General features: G+C 36.1%; 2 protein-coding genes across 3 annotated transcripts in view; both read left to right on the top strand.

The window, feature by feature from the left end:
• LOC146003246 (trypsin iota-like) overlaps positions 1-3,460 on the top strand; it is a 97,757-nt gene extending 94,297 nt beyond the window's left edge. For both annotated transcript variants that reach the window (XM_083141424.1, XM_083141423.1), the window contains exons 6-7: positions 1,419-1,473; positions 3,221-3,460. In XM_083141424.1, coding sequence (XP_082997550.1) covers positions 1,419-1,473; positions 3,221-3,342 — 177 coding nt within the window. In that variant the 3' untranslated portion in view covers positions 3,343-3,460. The remainder of the gene's footprint in view (positions 1-1,418; positions 1,474-3,220) is intronic.
• Positions 3,461-10,041: 6,581 nt separating this feature from the next.
• LOC146003588 (trypsin-1-like) overlaps positions 10,042-22,238 on the top strand; it is a 32,327-nt gene continuing 20,130 nt past the window's right edge. Inside the window, exons 1-4 of the mRNA XM_083141894.1 lie at positions 10,042-10,229; positions 15,327-15,354; positions 16,172-16,331; positions 21,834-22,045. Of these exons, the coding sequence (XP_082998020.1) occupies positions 10,140-10,229; positions 15,327-15,354; positions 16,172-16,331; positions 21,834-22,045 (490 nt within the window). The 5' untranslated portion in view covers positions 10,042-10,139. The remainder of the gene's footprint in view (positions 10,230-15,326; positions 15,355-16,171; positions 16,332-21,833; positions 22,046-22,238) is intronic.

A 22,238-nucleotide genomic window follows, 5' to 3' on the forward strand; every position in this document is an offset into this window, starting at 1 on the left:
CGAAAGCAAATCTCTGCGTAAGTAGTGACCCGAGTAGGCTCGACCAAGTAACACGTGAGAGGGAGGGGACGACATTGCGTGGATGGAGAAAATCGGCTGCAGTTACCAGCCTTGCAGCAGCATGTACTGCTTCGCTCAACCAACCTGTTTTCTCCCCTTCTCTACAGAGATTCCGTGCATAGTGTATGGATGTGATTGCGGAATATTGACAGAGTAAAAAAAAGAGGAGGTAGTGATCAGAAAGAGATCAGATCGGATGAGAACAGAACTGGAGAGAGAGAGAGAGAGAGAGATAGATAGAAAGAAGGTGCATCAAACGGAGGAGCGAGATTCTACATGCACGGACTCACGCATCTTAACTCTTGACTTAAGTTGCCATTTTCAAACTCACAATTATATAGGCCTATAAACGTATAATTTTGGTCATTCTGATTTTGATGTGGTCATGTCCATACCTCGGTCGCAGTCAAGGGGTAGCGGATGATTATGGGGGCGAGTGCTTAGCCATTTTGGTTACGACAAGCCATACAGAAAGGCTTGTAGGAAACTTACAGTATTACTTGGCCTACAGCCTTTCAATAAACTTTTAGGACCATTGTATTGTAGTTTATGGGGAGAATTAGGAAAAGTCGCAGGAGCTACACACCTTTGAGTAATGTTCTGGTGATGCATTTGGCGAAACAGTCGGCTTCCTTGGATGAGTGATTAGCACAGCAAACTATGACGCCAGCGGTGCCGGGTTCGAATCCCAGCCTGGACATGCGTAATCATTGCAAGTCTCTTCGTCAATTTCATATCTCATCATCACGTTCGTGATTAGCCCAATATGGCAGAAATACAAAGTAAAATAAATCAAACAGACAATCAATCTACATTTGGAAGAACAGGACAATGCGGCTTTAGATGACCAGCGAAACACATATTTTTCCTAAGTTGCGATCGCTACGAATTCTTCTGATATTTTAAATTATTTTCTGTGTTAAGGAAAGGAAAACCGAATTTAATACAGAGAAAATATCATTTTAGTAGAGACAGAAGATGAAGGGGGAGTAAATCCCCAATCTTTTGACCACAATATATATAACATAAATTCAGAGGTAAAATTTATATTGCTCTTAAAATCACAGAGGAATCCTTCGTTTATTGCATGGAATTGTACGTGGCTAATTCATTTGCAGAAAATTTCAAATTTATATCGAAACTACTAGTATCTTTAATATGCTAGAGCTTCACTGGAATATCAATTTGGCAATGGACCTTTTGACGTAAAGAACATATTTGAGGAGTAGAGGAGTGAGGAAAATATGCAAGCTTTATGTTTTTAGATCATGCTTAGTAACGTGAAATTTTCAAATGAGCTAGAAATCTCTGAAGACATGTCTGGTATTCAAGAAACATACCGATTATATTTCTTTCAGGGCGACAGTGGGGGACCAGCAATGCTATACATTGACCGAAGAGTGGAGCAACTTGGTATGTATGCTGTTTGAGCCGGTCTAATGATATTTGTTATAATAACTAATTTATTAAATTTCATCAATTAATTATCAGGGTTTTCCCCTATCGGGATAATGGATTTCAATGGATTTAGCGTTTCTGAGGCAGGTCTACCAGTGCACCAAATTTTATCCTCGTAACATATGTTCCTCAATTACTCAAATGGACAAACGTCATCGGAAATAAGAACTCTTGCATTCAGCTTTGATGATTCATACCTTTAAAATACATTCCACGATGGGAAAAAAGTAATTGAAAGGGACCAAAACGAACTATATGATAAATTGACATGTGTGTGTTGTTGATATCACTCTGACACTGAACCATCTCAAATGCAATTATAACGTATAATATAATAACCCATAATTTATATTATACAGCATATTTAAATGTTGTCAGTACACCATCGGAATACAAATTATAAATAAGGAATTTCAATTGAATATCATTGTGCACGTCCTCATGCATGGTAACATCTTATAACAACCAACCTTCAACTGTTCATAAACAATCAGGTTTAACAACTTCCATCATAAATAATTTGTCACTCTCTCGCAATAACAACTTCAAAATTATCGTATACACATGACACCGAGCAGTAGTTTTCCAGAAGACATGCTAAATTATAGGATTAAATGAAAAACTACTAATATATTACTTTGAATTCGAGTCTGGAAAATAATGAAATTCGTACTGTAATTGTTACAGAACGAACTGTTTTGAGAGGGTGATAATAGATGAGACTTAACTTTCACATAATGAAAGGTTTCTACGTCACTGAATTATGCACTACATAGAAGCAGATGTGAATTACTACTACTACTAACTACTTTGTGGAGAAGGTGCAGAACTGTTTGTACTTAGGTAATCTATAGAAGAGATCAGTTCCAGTCAGGACACTTCTGAGTTGTAACTATCACATTTACTGATCATTATAACACAGAAGTGCCTGTGACTCTACGATACGTTCTTGACTCTATGTAATGCATATTAAAGGGATGTTTGTATCTGATCCTATGCAATTAAGTCATCCTTTGTTATGGCCCTATTCTCTGTTGTGACAGCTGATAAGATATTGCAGGAGAATATTCGAAACACAATAACTAGACTTGCAGATTTCCTCTCAAACCACCGGGAATTAAGAACAAGCAAGATGGATGTTTGAAAAAAATGTCTCCTTTCCAACATGACATTGCAAGCTCCCAGTCTTCATCGGGACCCTAGGGGCCATCCCTCTTCCTTAGTCCCATCTGAATATTAATGTCCCAAATTTTAAAAGCTCCCGATGGTCAAAACATCGAACTGACACGGAGGTATTCATAGATATCATTGTTAAGAAAATTAAATATTCATTTTCAAACAAAGAATACTCTTGTATAGAAACTACCACTACATAGCCTAATTATAGATGAGAGAGACAATATATTTTTTCACTGTTTGTTTTAATATATTGCATTGTCGAGTTGGGCATCCAAGGAATACCTAACCGTATCTTTAGTGTCCTTCGAAAAGCTGGCAGATTCGAAGCATTAATAGCACCAATCACTCAATTTAGTGGTCACTATAAGCTCCCAATATGTACGGAGTTACGCGATGATAAAAAAGAATTAAATTGTACGATAACTATACATTAAAAGCCTTATTCTTGTAAGTACATTTGTACTACCAGGCAGGATAACCAACAAGTGTTAACATTCTTTCGTGTGATGTTTTCTTTTTTCAGGCGTCATATCGTGGGGCAGAGGTTGTGCAAATACGCAATACCCAGGAGTGTACATTAGTGTGCCATATTATTTGGATTGGATCAGAAAAAATACTTTGGATGGAAGATATTGCAAGTTGTAAAACTAATCTCTATCTATAAATATGTCATGCAATATTTGAGGCAACTTTTGCCCAATGAAAATCTTTTTAAAGATCAATTTGACAATGTATTGTATTATCTTTAAATAAAGAAATTCAATATATTATAAATGTCCATTGATTTAGCTTAAAATCACTTTGTGTTAGTAGTTATTAATATTTTCGTTGCACTACTTCTGAATATCAGACCGACGAGGATCAACACATAACAGTTAATTTATACTTAAAACTCTTAACAAAACTATTTTGAACCGATTGTCTCAAATTTAATCATATAAATTGACATTACTCTAAAGTTGCACCCAAACCTAATTCTATACAAAACTAAGAAATGGCTTTCATTACATGTTAGTCATTTCTGCCTATAGGTCTTTTCTCCTCTTTTAGCGGCCGGCCCTAGTTCTGGTAATGAAAGTAGGGAGCGGGAATTACGGCGTAGACCAAACAGAAAATACGACGCGGAAAGAAGAAGTACTATGTGAACCTCGTTCTACTAGCTGCTGCGATTCTTATCGTTCCGGGTTGGTCGCCTCCCCGCTCCCCACTTCCCTTGCCATCATTTGGATCGGCCGTCGTAACAGTAGAAAATACCTTTAATTCCTTTATTTATTTTCTTTCATTTGAATGAATGAATTGTTTTATTTTACTTCGCTTCTGGGCCACTTGTGGCTAATTTGCGAAGATGGGGATGAGAGATGAAATTGATGAATTGACACTCCCAAACATCGATACCCAGGCCTGGATTCGAACCCGGGACCCTTGGCGTTGTAGCGCGATGTGCTAACTACTCCACGACGGGGCCGGCTTTCTTTCATTCGTTATTGGCAAATTTCTGAATATGGTGCCTTGTGCACCACTTTTCTATGCATAAAAATGTATAATACACATGTATTCAAATTAGTATGTGTAAGTTTATAAAAACAAAAGGAACAAAAATTAACTAACTAACTAACTAACTCTCTAGCCTTCTTAAACCCAAAGGTTCATGGCTACAGCAACACAGGCCTTCCATCTGTCTCTATCCTGAGCAAAATCTATATACTCTTTTCCATCCCTACCGATTTCCTTTAGGTCCATCTCAATGTTATCCCTCCATCTTCGTCTTGGTCTTCCTACAGGTCTCTTACCATCAGGTTTCCCAACAAGAATCATGTAAACTACTCTTTCCTCTCCCATTCGTGCCACATGGCCTGCCCACCTAAGTCTTCTTGATTTAATTATTCTAATAATATCTGGACATGAATACAAATTATGTAGTTCTAATTTGTGTAACCTTCTCCACTCACCTGTCTCCTCATCCCTTTTAGGTCCAAATATTTTCATAAAGATCTTATTTTCAAATACTCTCAATTTATGTTCTTCTATCAATGTAAGGGACCAAGTTTCAAACCCATATAATACTACAGGCAAAATTACTGTTTTGTATATTTTAACTTTTAGTTTCTTAGATATTAAACGAGAAGACAAAAGTTTATGAAGAAAAAAGTAACATGCATTTCCTGAACTAAGATTACTTTTTATTTATTACTTCTAAGTATTTGAATTTGGAAACTGGTTCAAATGAGTTGTTATCAATAATTAGATTTTGATTATTACCTAACACTTGGTTTTGGCCTGTAAGCATATATTTAGTTTTCTCTTTGCTAACTTCTAAACCTATCTCTTTAGCAGTTTTGAAAAATATTTTAGCATTTTTCTTAATTGTATTTATATCATCCCCTAATAAGTCTACATCATCTGCATATGCTAACAACTGAGTCACACCGTTTAGGTTTAGTCCTTCGTTAGTTTCTTTACTCCTAACAGCATATTCGAAGGCAAAATTATAGAGCAATGGAGATAATGCATCTCCTTGTTTTAACCATCATGAATTGTAAATTTGTCAGATACATTAATACCCATACTAATTTTACTTTCTGTTTCTCTGGTGCATACTCTATCATATTAACAAGCTTCTTAGGTATTCCAAACTCGACTAATATATTATACGAGTATAATTTATCTGTTTTGACCGAATCATATGATTTTTTTAAATCAATGAATAGATGATGGACATTTTGATTATATTATCACTTTTTCTCAAGTGTCTGTCTGATGTGAAAAAATTTGATCTGTAGTTGATCTGTTACGTTTAAATCCACATTGAAAATCACCTATAATTTCATTAGCATATGGGGTAAATCTTGTTAAGAGAATGTTAGATACTATTTTGTATGTTTTTGAGAGTAGAGAAATTCACACGGTAATTATTGCAGTTCATTTTATCACCTTTTTTAAACACAGGAACAATTATGGATTCTTTCCACTGTTGAGGGATTTCTTCTTTATTCCATATTAAACAAATTAGATAATGAATTTGACATATTAACGAATTTCCACCATATTTAATTAACTCAGCTGGTATTAAATCAATGGCAGGTGCTTTGTTTTTCTTTAGCCTTTTAGTAGCATCTTTAACTTCAATCAAGTTAGGTTCTGGAACTAAAGGTTCTGCTGTGTGCACTTCATTTACTTCTGATTTATCTCCTACATGAACATTTAAAAGGTCATTAAAGTAGTTCTTCCATCTATTTAGAATATCACTTGGGTCAGCTAGAAAATCACCGTCTTTATCTTTTATCAAGTTTACTTTAGGTTGCCACCCCTTTCTAAATTCATTTACACCTTTATATAAATCTCTGATATATATATATATATATATATATATTTTTGCTGTTTGTTTCAATTTCGTTATTTTTGCTTTTCAAGTAATCTCTTTTCTTTACTTCTAAACGTGTGGTTAACTTCTCTCTTTATTCTATTATAATTGCTTTGATTTGTATCATCAAAGTTATTTAACCACCTAAGTCTAGCCTGATTTCTCATTTATATTAGATTATGACATTCATTATCAAACCATTGCTTACTTTTTCTTGGTTTATGGTATCCTATACTTTCTTTAGCTGCTGATTCTATTGCATTACGTATGTGCTCCCAATTCTTATTTACGTCTGTTTCATTTATATTTTCATCATCATTTATATTTTCATCATCATTTAAATCCTGCAAAACATCAAATCTATTTGACAATTAAATTTGGTAATCTTTCTTAATAAGAACAAAAATGCTTTAGCAAATAATAAAGTAATTAATACTAGTTTATTCAAGGAAAATATCCGTTGAATTAATACGAGCATGCAATATTAAACACAAAACATAAAATTTACACCCATAAGCAAATAACATTTCTAATATAATGTGCCACATTTTCAAAATAGAAAATTTAATAGATCAACACCACAGTGCAAGTGCTCACTTTGTAAATGTAATTACAGGCGCCAGCGGAGTTGGGCTCACTGACATATAATTAATCAAAAATATTGTATTAATGTTTTAGCAAAAATATTGTATTTCCTCATTTTACACACCACTGAACATTTGGCTAAACGTCTGTAATGATTGCTTTATACTTTTAAAATAATTACCTTTGTTTTGTTCACGAAATTAATGTTGTCTGGCTTTGTACCATTGTGCCTGCTATTTACGTAACGCCATTACATGATCACTGAAATATTTTGCTTAAAAAATATACATTTTCGGCAATACATGTATAATTATTTGTTTGCGTGGTCACTCAACTCGTTAATGAAGTGCAAAATCAGCCTAGCAACAACTCGGACGGGAGATCTCGGCACTTTCATCCCAAAACAAGAAGAAGAATCCAACCGCTAGTGGCGTGGAGCCGCAAGCACAAGAACTACGACGGTTCTGTCGACTGGGCATTGTGACGAGTTGGAGATGGCGCTTGCACAAGATAATTTATTTTTCCACTTCGCTTGTTGAAGTGTGTAGAGGAATCATTAAGTACTATTAGTTTAGACGTTTATCTCCGCACTCTTAAACTACAAATATCAAATCCGAAAAGAAATAAAAAAGGAAAGGTCGAGACTTTACAATGAAACGAGGTAAAGGAATATTATCCAAAATGGAACTAAATGCTGATGAAAGTAGAGAAGCATAAACAAGGAATAAACTCACAGAATTTAGACTAAATAGACGTCACCACACAGAAGATATGGCCACCAAGGACTTATTAGAACATGTTGACAATATCTCGTAGTCTTTTCTTTCATTTTACAATCAAATTTAATTTCGCGTTTGCTTTAAATTATTCTGCAGTAGTACAAAGTTGTGGAAATCATATCTTTACAATCTTCCAAATATTTGCTCAATTTAAAACAGAAATATTGAATTCAAGAACATTTGCTTGGTGTCTTTGAGAGAAGGAAACAGACTAGTTCCAATTCATGCTTGTCAGGATATTGTTAGCAATCATTATCAGCACACTTCTTCATTAAGGTTATTACATGTAGTTTTGTTTCATTATACACTTTCTTTTGTGAACTTCCAGGTGACTAAATCACTACAAGAAGTCAAAATTAGTCCTTACAGATTTTCATGGAAGTTTGTTTCTTGAAAACTCTCTAACACAACAACTGTGATGAAATTAGGCGCATCAAATTTAAATTTAACCATGAGATCTTGACTGGTAGCTGTTGTGTTGAAGTATGCTTCAAGTTTCATTTTTCGTGTAAAATCTTCAATTAACCTTGACGTACTTAAAGGAGAAAACCAGTGTGTTAGGAAAAAATATGTTCTGCTTTGATATTTCTGACTACAACGAACGCCAGATCACAATTCGCAGAATTACATTTAGTTTTCTTAGCACAAGCCAATGCAATTCTCATTCAAAAGTTATACACTGAAGGCGCAGTAGTAGCGTCGTCGTGATGTAATTAAGGGGTCCCGCATTCGATACCCGGTGAAGGTACATAGTGGTTCGGATCCCATTTTAAGCTGTAGGTCCAGTCCCAATTAGCCTAACTGTGCATAAAATGGACTTAAAACACCAAATCAATCAACCAATCAATGAAAAGTTATTCATGGATTACTATGTCTTGCCTATGCATAAATGTCATTAAATCTCATTCATACGAACCTGGACCAAACTAAGTAGATAAAACAATAAAAAATCACAATGAATTATGGTGACACTAATGTGCAAATGGCAATTTGTTTTAACTTCCTAAATATCCCATCAAAGTTTTTCGAACATTCAACTCATCAGGACAGTCAACGTTGCCTCTTAATGTGGTGCTATTTGCAAAGTATTTAGCTAGCAGTCTCCCACATGCCAGTACCCAGTATTTCTTACAGGGTGCAGAATCGAAATGCTGTTGGAGTTTGAGTTTTGGTTTTACATTCACTTTATACACAGGAGAGATAATCGGGACAGAACATACAGTTTCAAGTGAGATCTGAACCACTTGTACCTCTTCCGTGTATCGAACACGGAATCCCTTGGTTAGGAAATGCTGTTGGAGTATTAGATGTCACCAACAGCGCCGTGGAAGCATTGCAGCTTCACGTATAAATAAAGAGTTGCAATATTATTGCCTAAAGAAACGGGATAAATTCAAATCACCCATAGAATCACCTCCCCCGAGACCTAACAAACAATCAGCAGTACAGTGACTTACAGACAAAGGCTGTTGCACAGCGTTGAACTTGTTGCTTATTGTTTGAATTAAATTTTCAGAAGTATTCATATATTAGTGTTTTCGCAATTTGAAAATGTTTTGAAATTTCCTTTCGTTTTCTCTTACCAGTACCCCGAAACAGCCATAATGTTATTCAGAAAATATTTAGTTGACAAGTGTTATTTTTATATATAAAATAAACGACATGTATTAGTAATGATTCTCATAAAAAAGAGTATATCTGAATGTCAGTTAACAAAGAAAACCTTCAATTTTCGCATCGTGATTGGAGGTCCTAAATGCATGAAGAGGGGTTTAAAAATGTACCATTCCAACTGCCTTGCTTCAACAGTTATAAAACTGAAATTAACAGATATTGCAGACCAGACTTCTGGAGCCAATCTTATCCCACAATCAACTCGTTCATTTATGCAAGGGAAAAATCGAAATTCTTTGAAAAAATGTAAAGTTCATTAATGTTATATTCGTAGGTTTGTACAGGTTCAGAATAAAATATTATACGTATAGTAGTTCCAGGTATGCATGCTACCTTCTCCCCGTTGGTGCCCGCTTTCAGGTACGGGACTGTTACCGGAACTACCCTTGAAACACTGGTGACGTCAACTATGCAAGGCATCTTCTAGAGATGAACTGAATGTTCTAAACCTAGTCGAGCCTGCATTTCTCGCTAAAATCTCTCCACCAAATTTCTGTTCCTTATACTTTTCATCTATAAATTGTTAATTTCACAACAACCAGACTAGGTGCTAAGTGTAATGTAAGCAGTAGTAAGCTTGAGACAAGTTAGAAAACAATCAAGAAGTAGGTTATCAACAAAACACTGATAGGGTGAGTTCGACTTGAATCAAATTCTTTGAAACATGATTCACAGATGAAGACATTGAAACAACATCTCAACAACATCGACATAACCTTAAGGTATAGAACAACATTCCTTCCTAACAAGCACAGAAAGCAAACATTATTGTGTCAACTTGAGAAGAAAAAATCAACTTACGGACAATAATTAGTCGTCATGGTCAATAAGGAACCGAAGCAATATTCCTCGCTTATCAATCATTCGAATCAAATTCAATCGTCACGACAGAACAATGGCAAGAAGAAAAGAAACAAACAAAGATCTGCCATGTATGCATAAGTAACTAAACAGGCTATAACCATTGGGTTTTGGTACGCACTCAGATATTGTGAGTGCTTATCGCCATTTCCTAGCCTCCATGTATCCATATATCCGCACTTATGCCCTGCGAGGGACTGGACGGAGACAATTCCACGCAGCGGAGGATGTTGCTTCTCGTTTTTACCGTATTTGCTGGTTTCCTTTCAGTGGTACGTATTTTGCACTTTAATCAACCTTAGCATCCAGGGAAACAATGGAAATTCGTAAGACACGCCATTACTATTCATATGTACTTGTGTGCTATTAAGATAGAAAGTAATAGTACATTAAACACTATTGTTATAAATATGCAGTGAATCACACGAAATTGAAGGATATGAACTTAACGAGTTACTGCTCTTCAAGTGAACTGACTTTTGCTTCTTTAAAGTGAAAGAGGTCTGAGAAATGTTACTTGAATTAAATGTATTTATGATGTGTTTCATGGATCAGTTCCTTGATAACACCATTAAGCCTTGTTTCCATGATAACCAAAAACTCAATATGCTGACCAAGGCAGAATTTTTTGTATTTTAAAACATGAACTAAACGTTACGTTTCAACCTTCTAGCAAGGTCTTCTTCAGATTCTGTACCAATTTCACATGAAATAAGGTACAAAACAGGAATATACAGTATATATATACACAAAAATCACTCCCTTCCAGACACAATATTACTGTATTAGAAAGCTATTTATCTGGATCATTCCTTTCCAGGTGTTCCAGCAGGTGGCCTTCACCTGTCAACTGTTGTTTCACCTGACAGGCGACTTAGATAAACATTTTATTTCATCTGGATCGCGGTTGGGCTCCTTATCTCACTCTCTTTTTCCTTATTCTTTCTTTCTTTATTCCTCTTCCTTCTTCTCTCCTCCTTCACTCTTGTCCTTTCCACTCTTTCAAATACCTTCTTTGGTTATTTGTTTATCTTCAGTCCTCCATTCCAGTTCATTGTGTCTTCTTCCCCTTTCTTCTCTACTTCCTTTGCCTCCTTCCATTTTCTCACTAGTACTCTCTTCTCCCTTCCTATCTGATTAGCCTCATCCCACTTTCTAATAATCTTGTGTCTGGAGGGGAGTAATTTTTGTGTATATATATCTTTCTGTTTTGTACCTATTTCATTTGTATTTTGTATAGAGTCTTAAGAAGACCTTGCTAGAATGTTGAAACGTAACGTTTAGTTTATGTTTTAAAATAAAATAAATTCTGCCTTGGTCATCATATTGAGTTTTTGATGAGTTCATTGAGTAGTCGACATATGATCTCATCATCAAAGGTTCCATGTTCGAGTCCCGGCCTGGGCATAAGTGTTGTTTTGCATTTGCATTTTCCATCCACTTTCACTTTTTTGTCACTTTTGCCTAATCAGCACTGTGAAGGTGAGTGATGATTAGGCGGAACTAATGAAAGGACACTCCCAAATCACACCTCACGCCAAAAGTTTGAACCCGAGAACTTGGTTGTCGAGATGAAAGGTCGACCGAAGGATATCGTGGTTCGAAATATTTTTTCCACACGAATTGAGCATGTTGAAATGCAACGACTTCAAATTTCCCAAACCAATTTTGTTTATTTGCATTGCTGCATGGTTTAGCACTTTTTAATGATAATTTGTGGAAGAGACTTTTAAAATGGGTCTCCATGAATACTTCTGAAGACGCCACTGTTAAACCTTACGAAGTTGATCGTCGGTTTCTGTGGCAGATTGGGTAGCACAGCAGGGGCGGCGCTAGAAATTTTTGACCGGGTGGGCAGAAGCTCCATAGTGATAGATTAGGGTGGTCAGTATAAATGTAAGACCATGTATGTGTACGTAAGACGTATGTATTTTCCTCTCTCTCTTACACTCCCGACTTTCCTCTTTCTTCTTTTCCCTTTCCTTTTCTTGTTTTCCTCTTTATTATTTTCTAATCTATTCTCGCATCTTGTTCCATTCCTTTCGTTTTGTCTCTGATGGACAGAATTATTTCAAGGAAGTGTTTACACATGCGCAGCCATACCCCAGCCATACATTCTAATCACATTCTTTCATGCATGTTAATAAAGTGAAATAAATGTGAATTAGGTTTAAGCTTGTGTTGCAAATACAAGGCACATACTTGATGTATTCGGCGACAATGATAGAAAGTGCGATGGTAGACAATCGTGAAGTTTCTGGTAATTTAAATGCATGTTCTTGAGCATAGTATTTTCATCGTATGAGTTTTTGACTGAAAGAGGGTTGTTATTCCTTGGGGGTTACTTTTCTTAGCTTACAAGGTTTGTACAACTGACAACATAATCCCCCCCTATGGGCACCCCTGAATATACGTTTTCTTGGTAGAAATGGCTTAGCATAAAGAGGCCATAGTGCGGAGGCAAAAAGTGGCAAAATGTGGCTGGGGAACTGCATCCCCCCACTTCCCGCTCCTCCTAATCGCCGCCACTGAATGTTTGGATTAAAATGAACGTCTTATTAGGAATGATTTGAAACACACACGGAAAACAAATTATTTGTTCAATGTCCATTAAGTATCCCTAGCCTAATGAAAGGCTATTTTGACAAAATATCACTCGTCATAAGTAATAAACAAGTAAGATTGAGAAATCTGTTCAGAATTTAAGAGATTATTTGCTAAGTTGCTATTCGTTTTCTGAAGAACTGTCATATTACTAATGCGGGAGAAGCAATACACGTATGGTTACATGAACATATTTTTTGAGGTAACAAAATGATTTAGGACACAAGGAATTCATCGAAGTTGATCATCGTACCAGCAATAATTCATCTATTTTTCACTAGATTGTATGGCGTGACCATTTCGAACACATTAGAATGTCAACCTCTATCCTGTGCAGCATACCCTATAAACTTTATTCTTTCAGGGCAACGAGTCCCTGGCGCCTGGAACCACTGTCAAAGTAATCATTTATGAGGGTTTGTATTTTGAGTGTCAGCGTGTGTTTGTTTTCGCCCCTTCGTTACTTTCATCTAATCACCATTGAACCTTATAACGTCGTCATTATTAAAATTAGCAGAAAAATGACTTACAATAAAACAAATCAACCAGAACTTACTCTTCCAAAAATGGAGTTTCATTAGTTCATACCTCTTAGAAAGTTGAGGTGGTAATTTCAATCGCACACCGTTTCATTAGTGGATCAAGGCAGCTAATTCCGTGAACAATGACGTTGTTTTCCGAAAGCCTCAAATATTTGTCTCAGGTAATGAACCTCTTAAAATAGACGCATCTTCTGTGGTGATAAAATGCCACGTTTGGTGCGAGTTCTTTCTGTATATTTTTCCTGAATGGCATAAAGCTGTCGCATTTTAATGAAGAGGTCATGTGTTCGACTCCCCCCTCCTCTGGTGGAAGCTCAATGAACACTGGTTCGGACTACACGTTAAACTGTAGTTTTAGTCCCGATTAGCCTATCTGAGCATGAAAGTGGAATTAGAAACAAACTAACAAAATCGTCTTCTGGATACTTCGTGATATAACTTTTTCTCTTTACTTCAGCTGCATCTACAGATTCTGTTGACATTTTCGGCTGATTCATGTGACAAAATTTATGTGTGGAACGAGGATTTCTAAATAGGATAAGCCACTCATTAGCAATTGAATAATTCTGTAGCTTTTTCCATATATAACTGATTTATTAAAATTTATTCACTTCGGTTTTGTAGTGATTTTTGTGATTCCTTCTTATTAGTAAAAAGAAAATAAAGTTGATATTTCGTATACCATATTGATATTTGAAGATGTCAGGTATATAAAAATTGTAATGAAAAGAAACGGACACTTCTGGAATTTCAATGCAGAGCTAATTAAAATTTTATTATACTCTATAGCAGGCATGTCCAACTTCAATCAAGCAGTGATCTACTTTTTATTGTCACAACAGGCAGTGAGCTACTATTAATCGTTAATCTTTGGAAAAAATTGTACCTACTCAGCCATTATACATTATAGAAGTTGAATTCAAATAACGTATATTCGTATAATTACAAGAGATAACTGCGATCGACCAACAAACGCCCCGCGATCGACGCGTTGGACATGCCTGCTCTATAGCATACTTAAACCCAAAGGTTTATGGCTGCACCAACACAAGCCTTCCATCTGTCCCTATCCTGGGCAACATCAATCCAATCTTTCCCATCCTTACCGATTTATTTTAGGTCCATCTCAACGTTATCCCTCTATATCCTCGTCTTAGACTTCCTACTGGTCCCTTACCATCAGGTTTCCGAACAAGACTCCTGTACTTTCCTCTGTCATTCGTGTCACATGGCCTGTCCATCTAACTAAGTCTTCTTGATTAAATTATTCTAATAATAATTAAAAAGTCGAAATAATTTATTGTGTTACTGGAGGAAGTAACGCTAAGATGATGTTTAGATTTGTTCATTTGGAGATTATTTTAACCATAGCCAGGCCGGAATATATACGTATGTACGTAGTGGAGGCCCGGAGCTACAGTCCTGAAGTTCACCCTCAATTCTGATTTAATCTTGATCATACCCTGCATAATTTTTAGCCTCATAAGCCTACTGGCTGCTTTTAAACATGGAAGTATTCATTTGATCACAGTTTTTGTTTCAACAATGACAAAAGTGGCTTTTTAGGGGTTGATAATAATATGTGAACATTTCCAGCATAGTTAAAATTCACAAGCAAAACATACATGTTATGAACACCAGGTTACACTTAAATATTTAATCATTCATATATCCCAGAGTATATGTACTTATTGAATTTGATTGGGTTGGCAATCGGGTGGGCACAGGAACTTTTGGGTGGGCGCTTACCCACCCGTGCCCACCCCTGTCGCCGTCGATGTAGCACAGCTCGATACAGCGCCAGGGTCGAGGGTTCAAACCCCGCCTGGCCATGGGCGTTCGTTGTGAGTATTCCTGCGTCAATGTCGTCATATCATGACTCTTCATTTGTCTTAGGTGACAGAAATGTGAAGTATAATAAACCAAATAAATCTATCATCACGTTGATCTACACTTGTACTAGCAAATTGTGGAAAGCAAAATTATGTTATAAAAACTCCAATAAAGTACGAGATACTTAATACAAGATTTAAACGCTTTAATACTATACCTCGTATTATGATCTAGTGTTGCCATGATTAGTAATAGTAAAGAGAAAAACTAAATACATCGGAAACTGTTGCAGTAATACGAGCCAACACTCGCATAATATTTACTGAAAAAGTGTGTATTTATTCATTTTGTAGTAAAAGAGAATTTATATCAAGTTAATTTATTTTGCAGGTCAGAGCTGGTGACACTTTGGATTGCTGTAAGAAATAAATTATTGTACTTGATGTTTGGGAACACTTTTATGTTCAAAATTAGTTTTACCATGTAGCTGTGTACTTCATTACTCTTCAACATGTTCTGGTGCACTTAGTTTTGAAATTCAAAACCCAACATTAGTGGGCTATTCATCTTTTGTTACTAAATAGTTACTGCTTTGAATGATATTACTTAGTAAAAACATTAAAATTAAATACTGCTGTACGAAATTTCTCTTCAAGTTGACTTCGGATGGTACAAAAAATATTGAAGTTATAATTAATTATAACTTGTTATAGTGAATGTAAATTTAGTGTACATTTTGTAAACATATTGATGCGGCATACATAATTTATTACACTGTCGTCCGGAACGATTCCTTTTTATTTTATTAATATTTTTAAATACTACAAAAAAAACTTCTTTAAATTACATTTTCTTCGATTTTTCGTGTGAAATCATTGAATTCTGTAAATTAATGTATTTTATAAGCCTTAATTTAAGAATGTATTAACAAATGTATACGAAGCTTTATGCAAACATATGTATCTGTAAGCTAAAAGTATAGCAGAAAATTGTAATTTTTTTACTTTTTTTAACATTATAGCATAATTTATAGCGAGCTCAGTAGTGAGAAGTTTGCTTGGTGCAGTTTTTTTTAAATTATTTCACCACTGTTACCATCAATCCTCTTGGTAGTAATTAATCTAGAGAGTATGAAAGAGAGAGAATGAATAAAGTGAGGAATATTATAATTTATATTTTGGCAAATAGAGAAACAAACCTAGAGGAAATTAAGTCAATCATATTTCTTTCCCAAGCCTGCAGTCTTCCAAACAAAGTGAGGATTCGAGGAGGGGTGGAGGCCAAAGTAGGCGAGTACCCGTGGCTAGTGGCTGTTCGGTTGAGGAAAAACTTTGACTGCGGAGGAGCCCTCATCAACGACAGATACATCCTCACTGCTGGACACTGCATAAACGAGTACGTTGCTAGCTCCATATGCTTCCCTCACATTATTTCCGTTTTCGTCACACATATGCGCAGACACACACATACTAATTCATTAATTTTCCATTATTTTTACAACAATGGTCACAAGGTAACTTTTTGGTTCAATTTCAACTACAAGATGGGGGAAAACTTATTAGGAATAAATCCAAGGTCACCATGTAACCTTATGTGAACGGCATAGGACGAATGTGTAACATTTCCTTTCATTGCGTACAACAAGTTGGAACTGCATTTACTGTGCACCCAATCTAAATGGGTTCTACTCATAAGTTGATAAATCAATCCATGGCTTAAGGTGTAAAGGTAAGGTAAAGGTAATAGTATCCTTGTGTGGAGGCATATGGAGTCACTCGGATGCGTAGAGTACCCCCATAGTCTTGCCCCCCGCCATAGTTGGGATGATGTGATCAGCATCACGTCCTACCGCCTTTACCCCACAGCGTTCCACCCAGATACCCATTTACGAGGCTGGTTAAAGGAAAATGACTGGAAAAATTCCTGATCCAGATCACCTGTTGGGATTCAAACCCGGGTCTACCGTGTGGTAATCAGATTCTCTAACAACATTTTTTTTAAATAAAGGAATACCCTTAAGATATAGTATCACCCATTACTTTCTTTCTCAGCTTCCACATGTTCAACTTTTTAAAAATATATATATATATATATTCTCTGTTTTTTGACCAACAAGAACACCCACGTCTTTACCGGGATTCGAACCCAGGACCTCTGGCGTCGATGCACAGAACCATTCCGCCACAGAGGCCGACACCAACTGAGTTGCTGAGCTTAAGGTGTATAATATTAATGAGGCCAGTATGTGGATCTTTACCTGACATGAAATTTAAGGCAAGCAGTTCCTCCTTGTTCAGTGTTCCAGGCAATTTATTTCCTTGATCACTTTCGGCATTATTTTTCTTTTTACCAGCTCTTACCACACCGTTTCATTTCAGAGCACTTGTTGGTCCAAGTTTCAAATATGGCACTTGCAAGTTTTTTTTTTTTGGAGGAACATTTAGATATATTTGCAACCATTGGTTTGATCTTTCTAAATACAACACATTCATGATAGCAGTCCTGTAAGATTTATAGTTACTCTAGACTTAAGTGATTTTATCCCTCTGTGACCTTTCAACTTTATTCTACAACACAGAGTACCAGAAGAGTAGCTTTGCAATTTTTATTTCAGATTTCAGTTTAGTTTTAACAAATTATTTTGAATCGCTGACGCAGAAGATAGAGAATTAAGAGTAATTAAATCAATCAAGATTTGCACGAAGACTCGAAATTTGTTCTCCAAGAGAACGTATATTTCGAAGCTTTCGTGATTTAGACATGATCGATTTCTATAAAATCATAAATGTAAGATTCATTACTCGATTCTTGAATCCAATATTTGTTACACTAATTTTCGGGTTTATGTTCCTACAGATTCCTTGCACAAGACAAATATTACATACCGTCCCTGAAGTAGGGTGACCAGACACATACATTCAAAAAAGAGGACAGAGCATGGTGAAAAAGGAGGACAAAGTCATAAAAAAGAGGACACCGCAGAAAATGGGAACACATTCTTGCATTTTCATAATTTAATCAATATAAAAATAAGAAAAAAACTACCAACACAGATAATTCTGATGATTTTTTCAATAAATTCCTCCTACTTTTAAGCAACGAAAGCAATCTCCTAATCTATTGTTTAACATGACAATCATAACTAAGAATATCTATAGTTTGAAGCACAGAATTTTACTATTTTTTTTCAATTCTTGGATATTAGAATGTAATATCCCCATATGTGAATGCAATTGTTACAAGTAACTTATTTCCAAAAAGAACATTTAAATTTTAGGTAGTTTACATTGTGTCAGGAAATATGACTTTAATGTCAGGAACATTTTTGCACTCTTTCAACAGCAGGGGAAAGTGACAGCCACCTTACACTTTACCTCATATTCGTTTCTTCCATCCCATAAAAGCTGGATATATTCTTGGTTAGATCATTGATGAATTTACACTTTCGCTTCGTTATTTCATAAAAGTAAATAAGACTTAATAATAAAAATTCACACTACGTGTTTCTGTATCGCGTATATTTGACTCTAAAATGAACTAGCCGACCTCTGTGGCGGAGTGGTTAGCACACCGCGCCACAACGCCAGAGGTCCCGCGATTTTATCCCAGCTTGAGCATGAGTGTTCGTTGTGAGTGTCCCTTCATCAAAATCATCATATCATCGCTCATCCTCATCATTGCGATTATCCAAAAGAGGCAGAGAAACGAATTGAAATAAACCATATCAATCAATGTTTCAGAAGTCTCAGATTGCGAAGCAACGACTTAGAATAATACGTACTGATGTAATGACTAGAAGTGTGCGGGACATAACTTTTTTTTGGTAGGAACGGGAGAGAATCGCGGTTTCCGGATCAAGCCGGGAAATTTTCGGGACTGGAAATGTTTAAAACTTTCCCGACGCTGTGGAAATCACGAATTTTAGGTCACTGTCTTTTATTTTTATATTATTTTTTTTACAATTTTCGAGAAGTGTCAAGACACTTACAATGCAGAAAACATCAAGAATTAACTACTTTTAAAAATGACGATTTGAAGGTTCCTGAGTGCTCGGGATCCTGAAAAGTGTGGAAATCATTCCCCGAAGTCGAGATCGGAACGGGATATTCCTTTCACCTATCTCGGTACCGGCTTTTCTGGATCCCGCACACCCCCACTAATGACTCAGTTGGAAAAATGTTCGTGTTCAGCTCCCAGATGATAGGTGAGCATTGCTCGAATACTTAACGCGCTCCAAGTGATATGATGATCGTTATGTGTGTAGAAGCATTCTTCATGCAGCACATGTGCTATGATCGATGCTATCAGAGGCGAAACCACGAATTTTTGTCTGGGGGGGACAAATACCTTGATAAACGTACCAATAATAATATTTTTATACTACTACTACTAATAATAATAATAATGTTAATAACATTATTATTATTATTGATATGCTTTATTTTACTTCGCTTATTGCGCCACTTTTGGCTAGTTTGCCTAGATGGGAATGAGTGATGAGATGAAATTGATGAATGCACACTCATAAACATCCATGCCCAAGTCAGAATTCGAGCCCGGGACTAACATTATTATTATTATTAGTAGTAGTAGTAGTAATAGTAGTAGTAGTATCAAAGACGGTATTACCCATGTAAATTATGCAAAAAGAGGTTAGAAGTTGGTGCTAAAGCATTTGTGTTCGAACAAACGATTTGAATTATTTTTTCAACACGTTCAATTTCACATTAATAATGGAAAACAAGCACAAAAACTATTTTTGAAAGACAGAAAATGCTTGATAAATAAATTCGAAATATAATTCTTTTTTACATTAACATGTATAACTTCCATGCACGGTTTCACATTATGCAACAAGGAGCGACGTGGACACTAAATTGTGTACATATTCATATTATATCCAACATATATTATTTAAATACATTACACAACCAATTCATCCATCTCACAATAAACCAACAGCAAAAATTACATAAATTGTCTCTCAAATGTACACGCTCCCTTTCCTCAAAACAATTGTTCATGCATTTATAACAAAATCAATTAAGACAAGTCTTTTTTCTCTGTCTGGTAATTTAAAATGCATTACAGAGAAGAATTGTGAGCAAAGCGAGCAAGAAAATTTTTGGATCCAATTTTTTTTGCAGGCTGAAATCAAAATTGATTGAATAGGGCGCAAAAAATTTCACGGGACGCTCATGTATTCTCTTTTTCACAACTTTCGTGCCTCCCCGATGGTGTAGTGGTAACATCGTAGCCTTGTGATCAAGGGGTCCTGGGTTCGATACTCGGTGGAGGCACATGGCACAGTGGTTCGGATCCCAATTTAAACTGTTGGTCCAATCCCGATTAGCCTTTCTGTGCTTGAAATGGACTTAAAAACACAAATCGATTAATCAATTTTACAACTTATTTTCATTTAGATCGTTCGGCGCCCAGAGCCGACTTCCGCCGTCCCCTAACACAATCCTAAACTTGATAAGACTAAGAAAAGCAGGTATTGCGAGCGAAGAGATCAAGAAAATTTTACGAAAAATATTTTTATTTGCATAAAATTTGAAGTTGTAGACGGTAATTGCCCCCTGCAGGAACACTTAGCCGTCAATGTTTGCCCTCCCCAGAACTCATTTGCGTCCAAGGTTGGGGGGGGGGGCAATGCCCCCTATGGTTCGCCACTGGATGCTTCGAAAAAAGGAGGACATTTACAGATTTCTAAAAAATCCGCCCGGACGCCGCACAGACACCTGAAAAGGAGGACATGTCCGGATAAAACAGGACGTCCGGTCACCCTACCCTGAAGGTCATGTGTCTGCAGACCTGGCAAACGTTGTTAGTTTCTTTTTTTAAAATATACCACACTTCCAATAGTTTGAGTTGGTGTTTTAAGGCCGCTTTATGAACAGTAAAGCTAATCGGGACTGGACCTAGAGTTCAAAGTGAGATCCGAACCACTATGTGCCTCTACCTGGTATCGAACCCAGCACCCCTTCATTACAAGGTGACGAGGCTACCACTGCAGCATCGGTAGGCCCTATACTTGCATTAGAGTGAGATAATACTTAGTAATAAAGGCAGTCAACAGTGATATTTTTACACTTGCAAACGTATGCACTTTAAGCTTACAGAAATCGAAATAATGAGTGAGATATTCCCCAAAGCCAGAAATTTTTTAAAAAAACTTTCATTTATTAGGCTAGAGGAATATACGTTATTTTCATTCATTCATTTATTAGCGTTTTGTACAAGTTTAAGTCCATTCCGAATCCATCACATATTGATTTTTGTTAAATTAAATTACGGTAATTTCTGAATGTATGAAATGCCTCATACATTCTTTTCAATTTCCGTTTAGGTGCAAAATGTCCAAAGTGTATTACATTCTGCCATCATGCTTAATTGCATTCTTACTTTTCGTTTAGTATTATTCACTCGTAACAAAGGCATTGGAATAAAGCATTGGGACGTTCTATATTGACAGCAATATTAAGTCTTCTATTCCAACCTTCAACAATATCGTTGGTCAAATGCTGCTTACTGTTGCATCTCTACATCCTTAGAGAGCTAACGTCACTTCAATCTTCAGGGATCTCAACTCAAAATGACGTTAGCTTATAAAATCTTGGAAGTTCATCTGGAAATCAGCTGGGTGATATTCCGAGGTCATTTACCGCTAGGAAAGCTTCAAGAATTTTGTATCATCTAGCTTACCCCTCCACCACTATCGCAGATGTTGCACGTAAATGGCACTTGAGGGGAAAGTCCCGTGCGCCTAAGTGTTCTATACTCATGTAAACCTCAACCTGTTTTTCTCAGATTTTTATAAAGCCAGATTAGACCATTACCACACAATAATAATCACATGTTGTCAAATTTCAAGTTTATTTTTTTATATTTCAGGCGTAACACAAAGGATCTCGATGTCGTTGTGGGCGCTCACGATGAAAATAATTTGGGACCGGATGTTGTCGTAAGAAATGTTATAAAGACATGGCTTCATCCCGATTACCGTTCTGCAGAGACCCATGACTCACATGATATTGGGCTGCTTCTTCTCGACAAGCCCGTGGATTTCTGCAAGGAAATCACTCCCATATGCCTTCCATCCAAGGGTAAGTCCCTGCCATTTGCAAGAATTCGCATCTTTAAATTTTACCAGAAGTAATAACGATCAGTAACTTTATATCTTGAATTACATGAGTTATTTTGATTGTTATTGAGAATTTGTTTTTTCATAAACATACTTTAGATGTTGCTACTGGCACGTTTACTTAATTTTTTTCTGTTTTAAAATGTCAAACTTGA

Source organism: Lepisma saccharinum, chromosome 20 (genome assembly GCF_977018435.1).
Source record: "Lepisma saccharinum chromosome 20, izLepSacc3.1, whole genome shotgun sequence".
Taxonomy (NCBI): Eukaryota; Metazoa; Arthropoda; class Insecta; order Zygentoma; family Lepismatidae; genus Lepisma; species Lepisma saccharinum.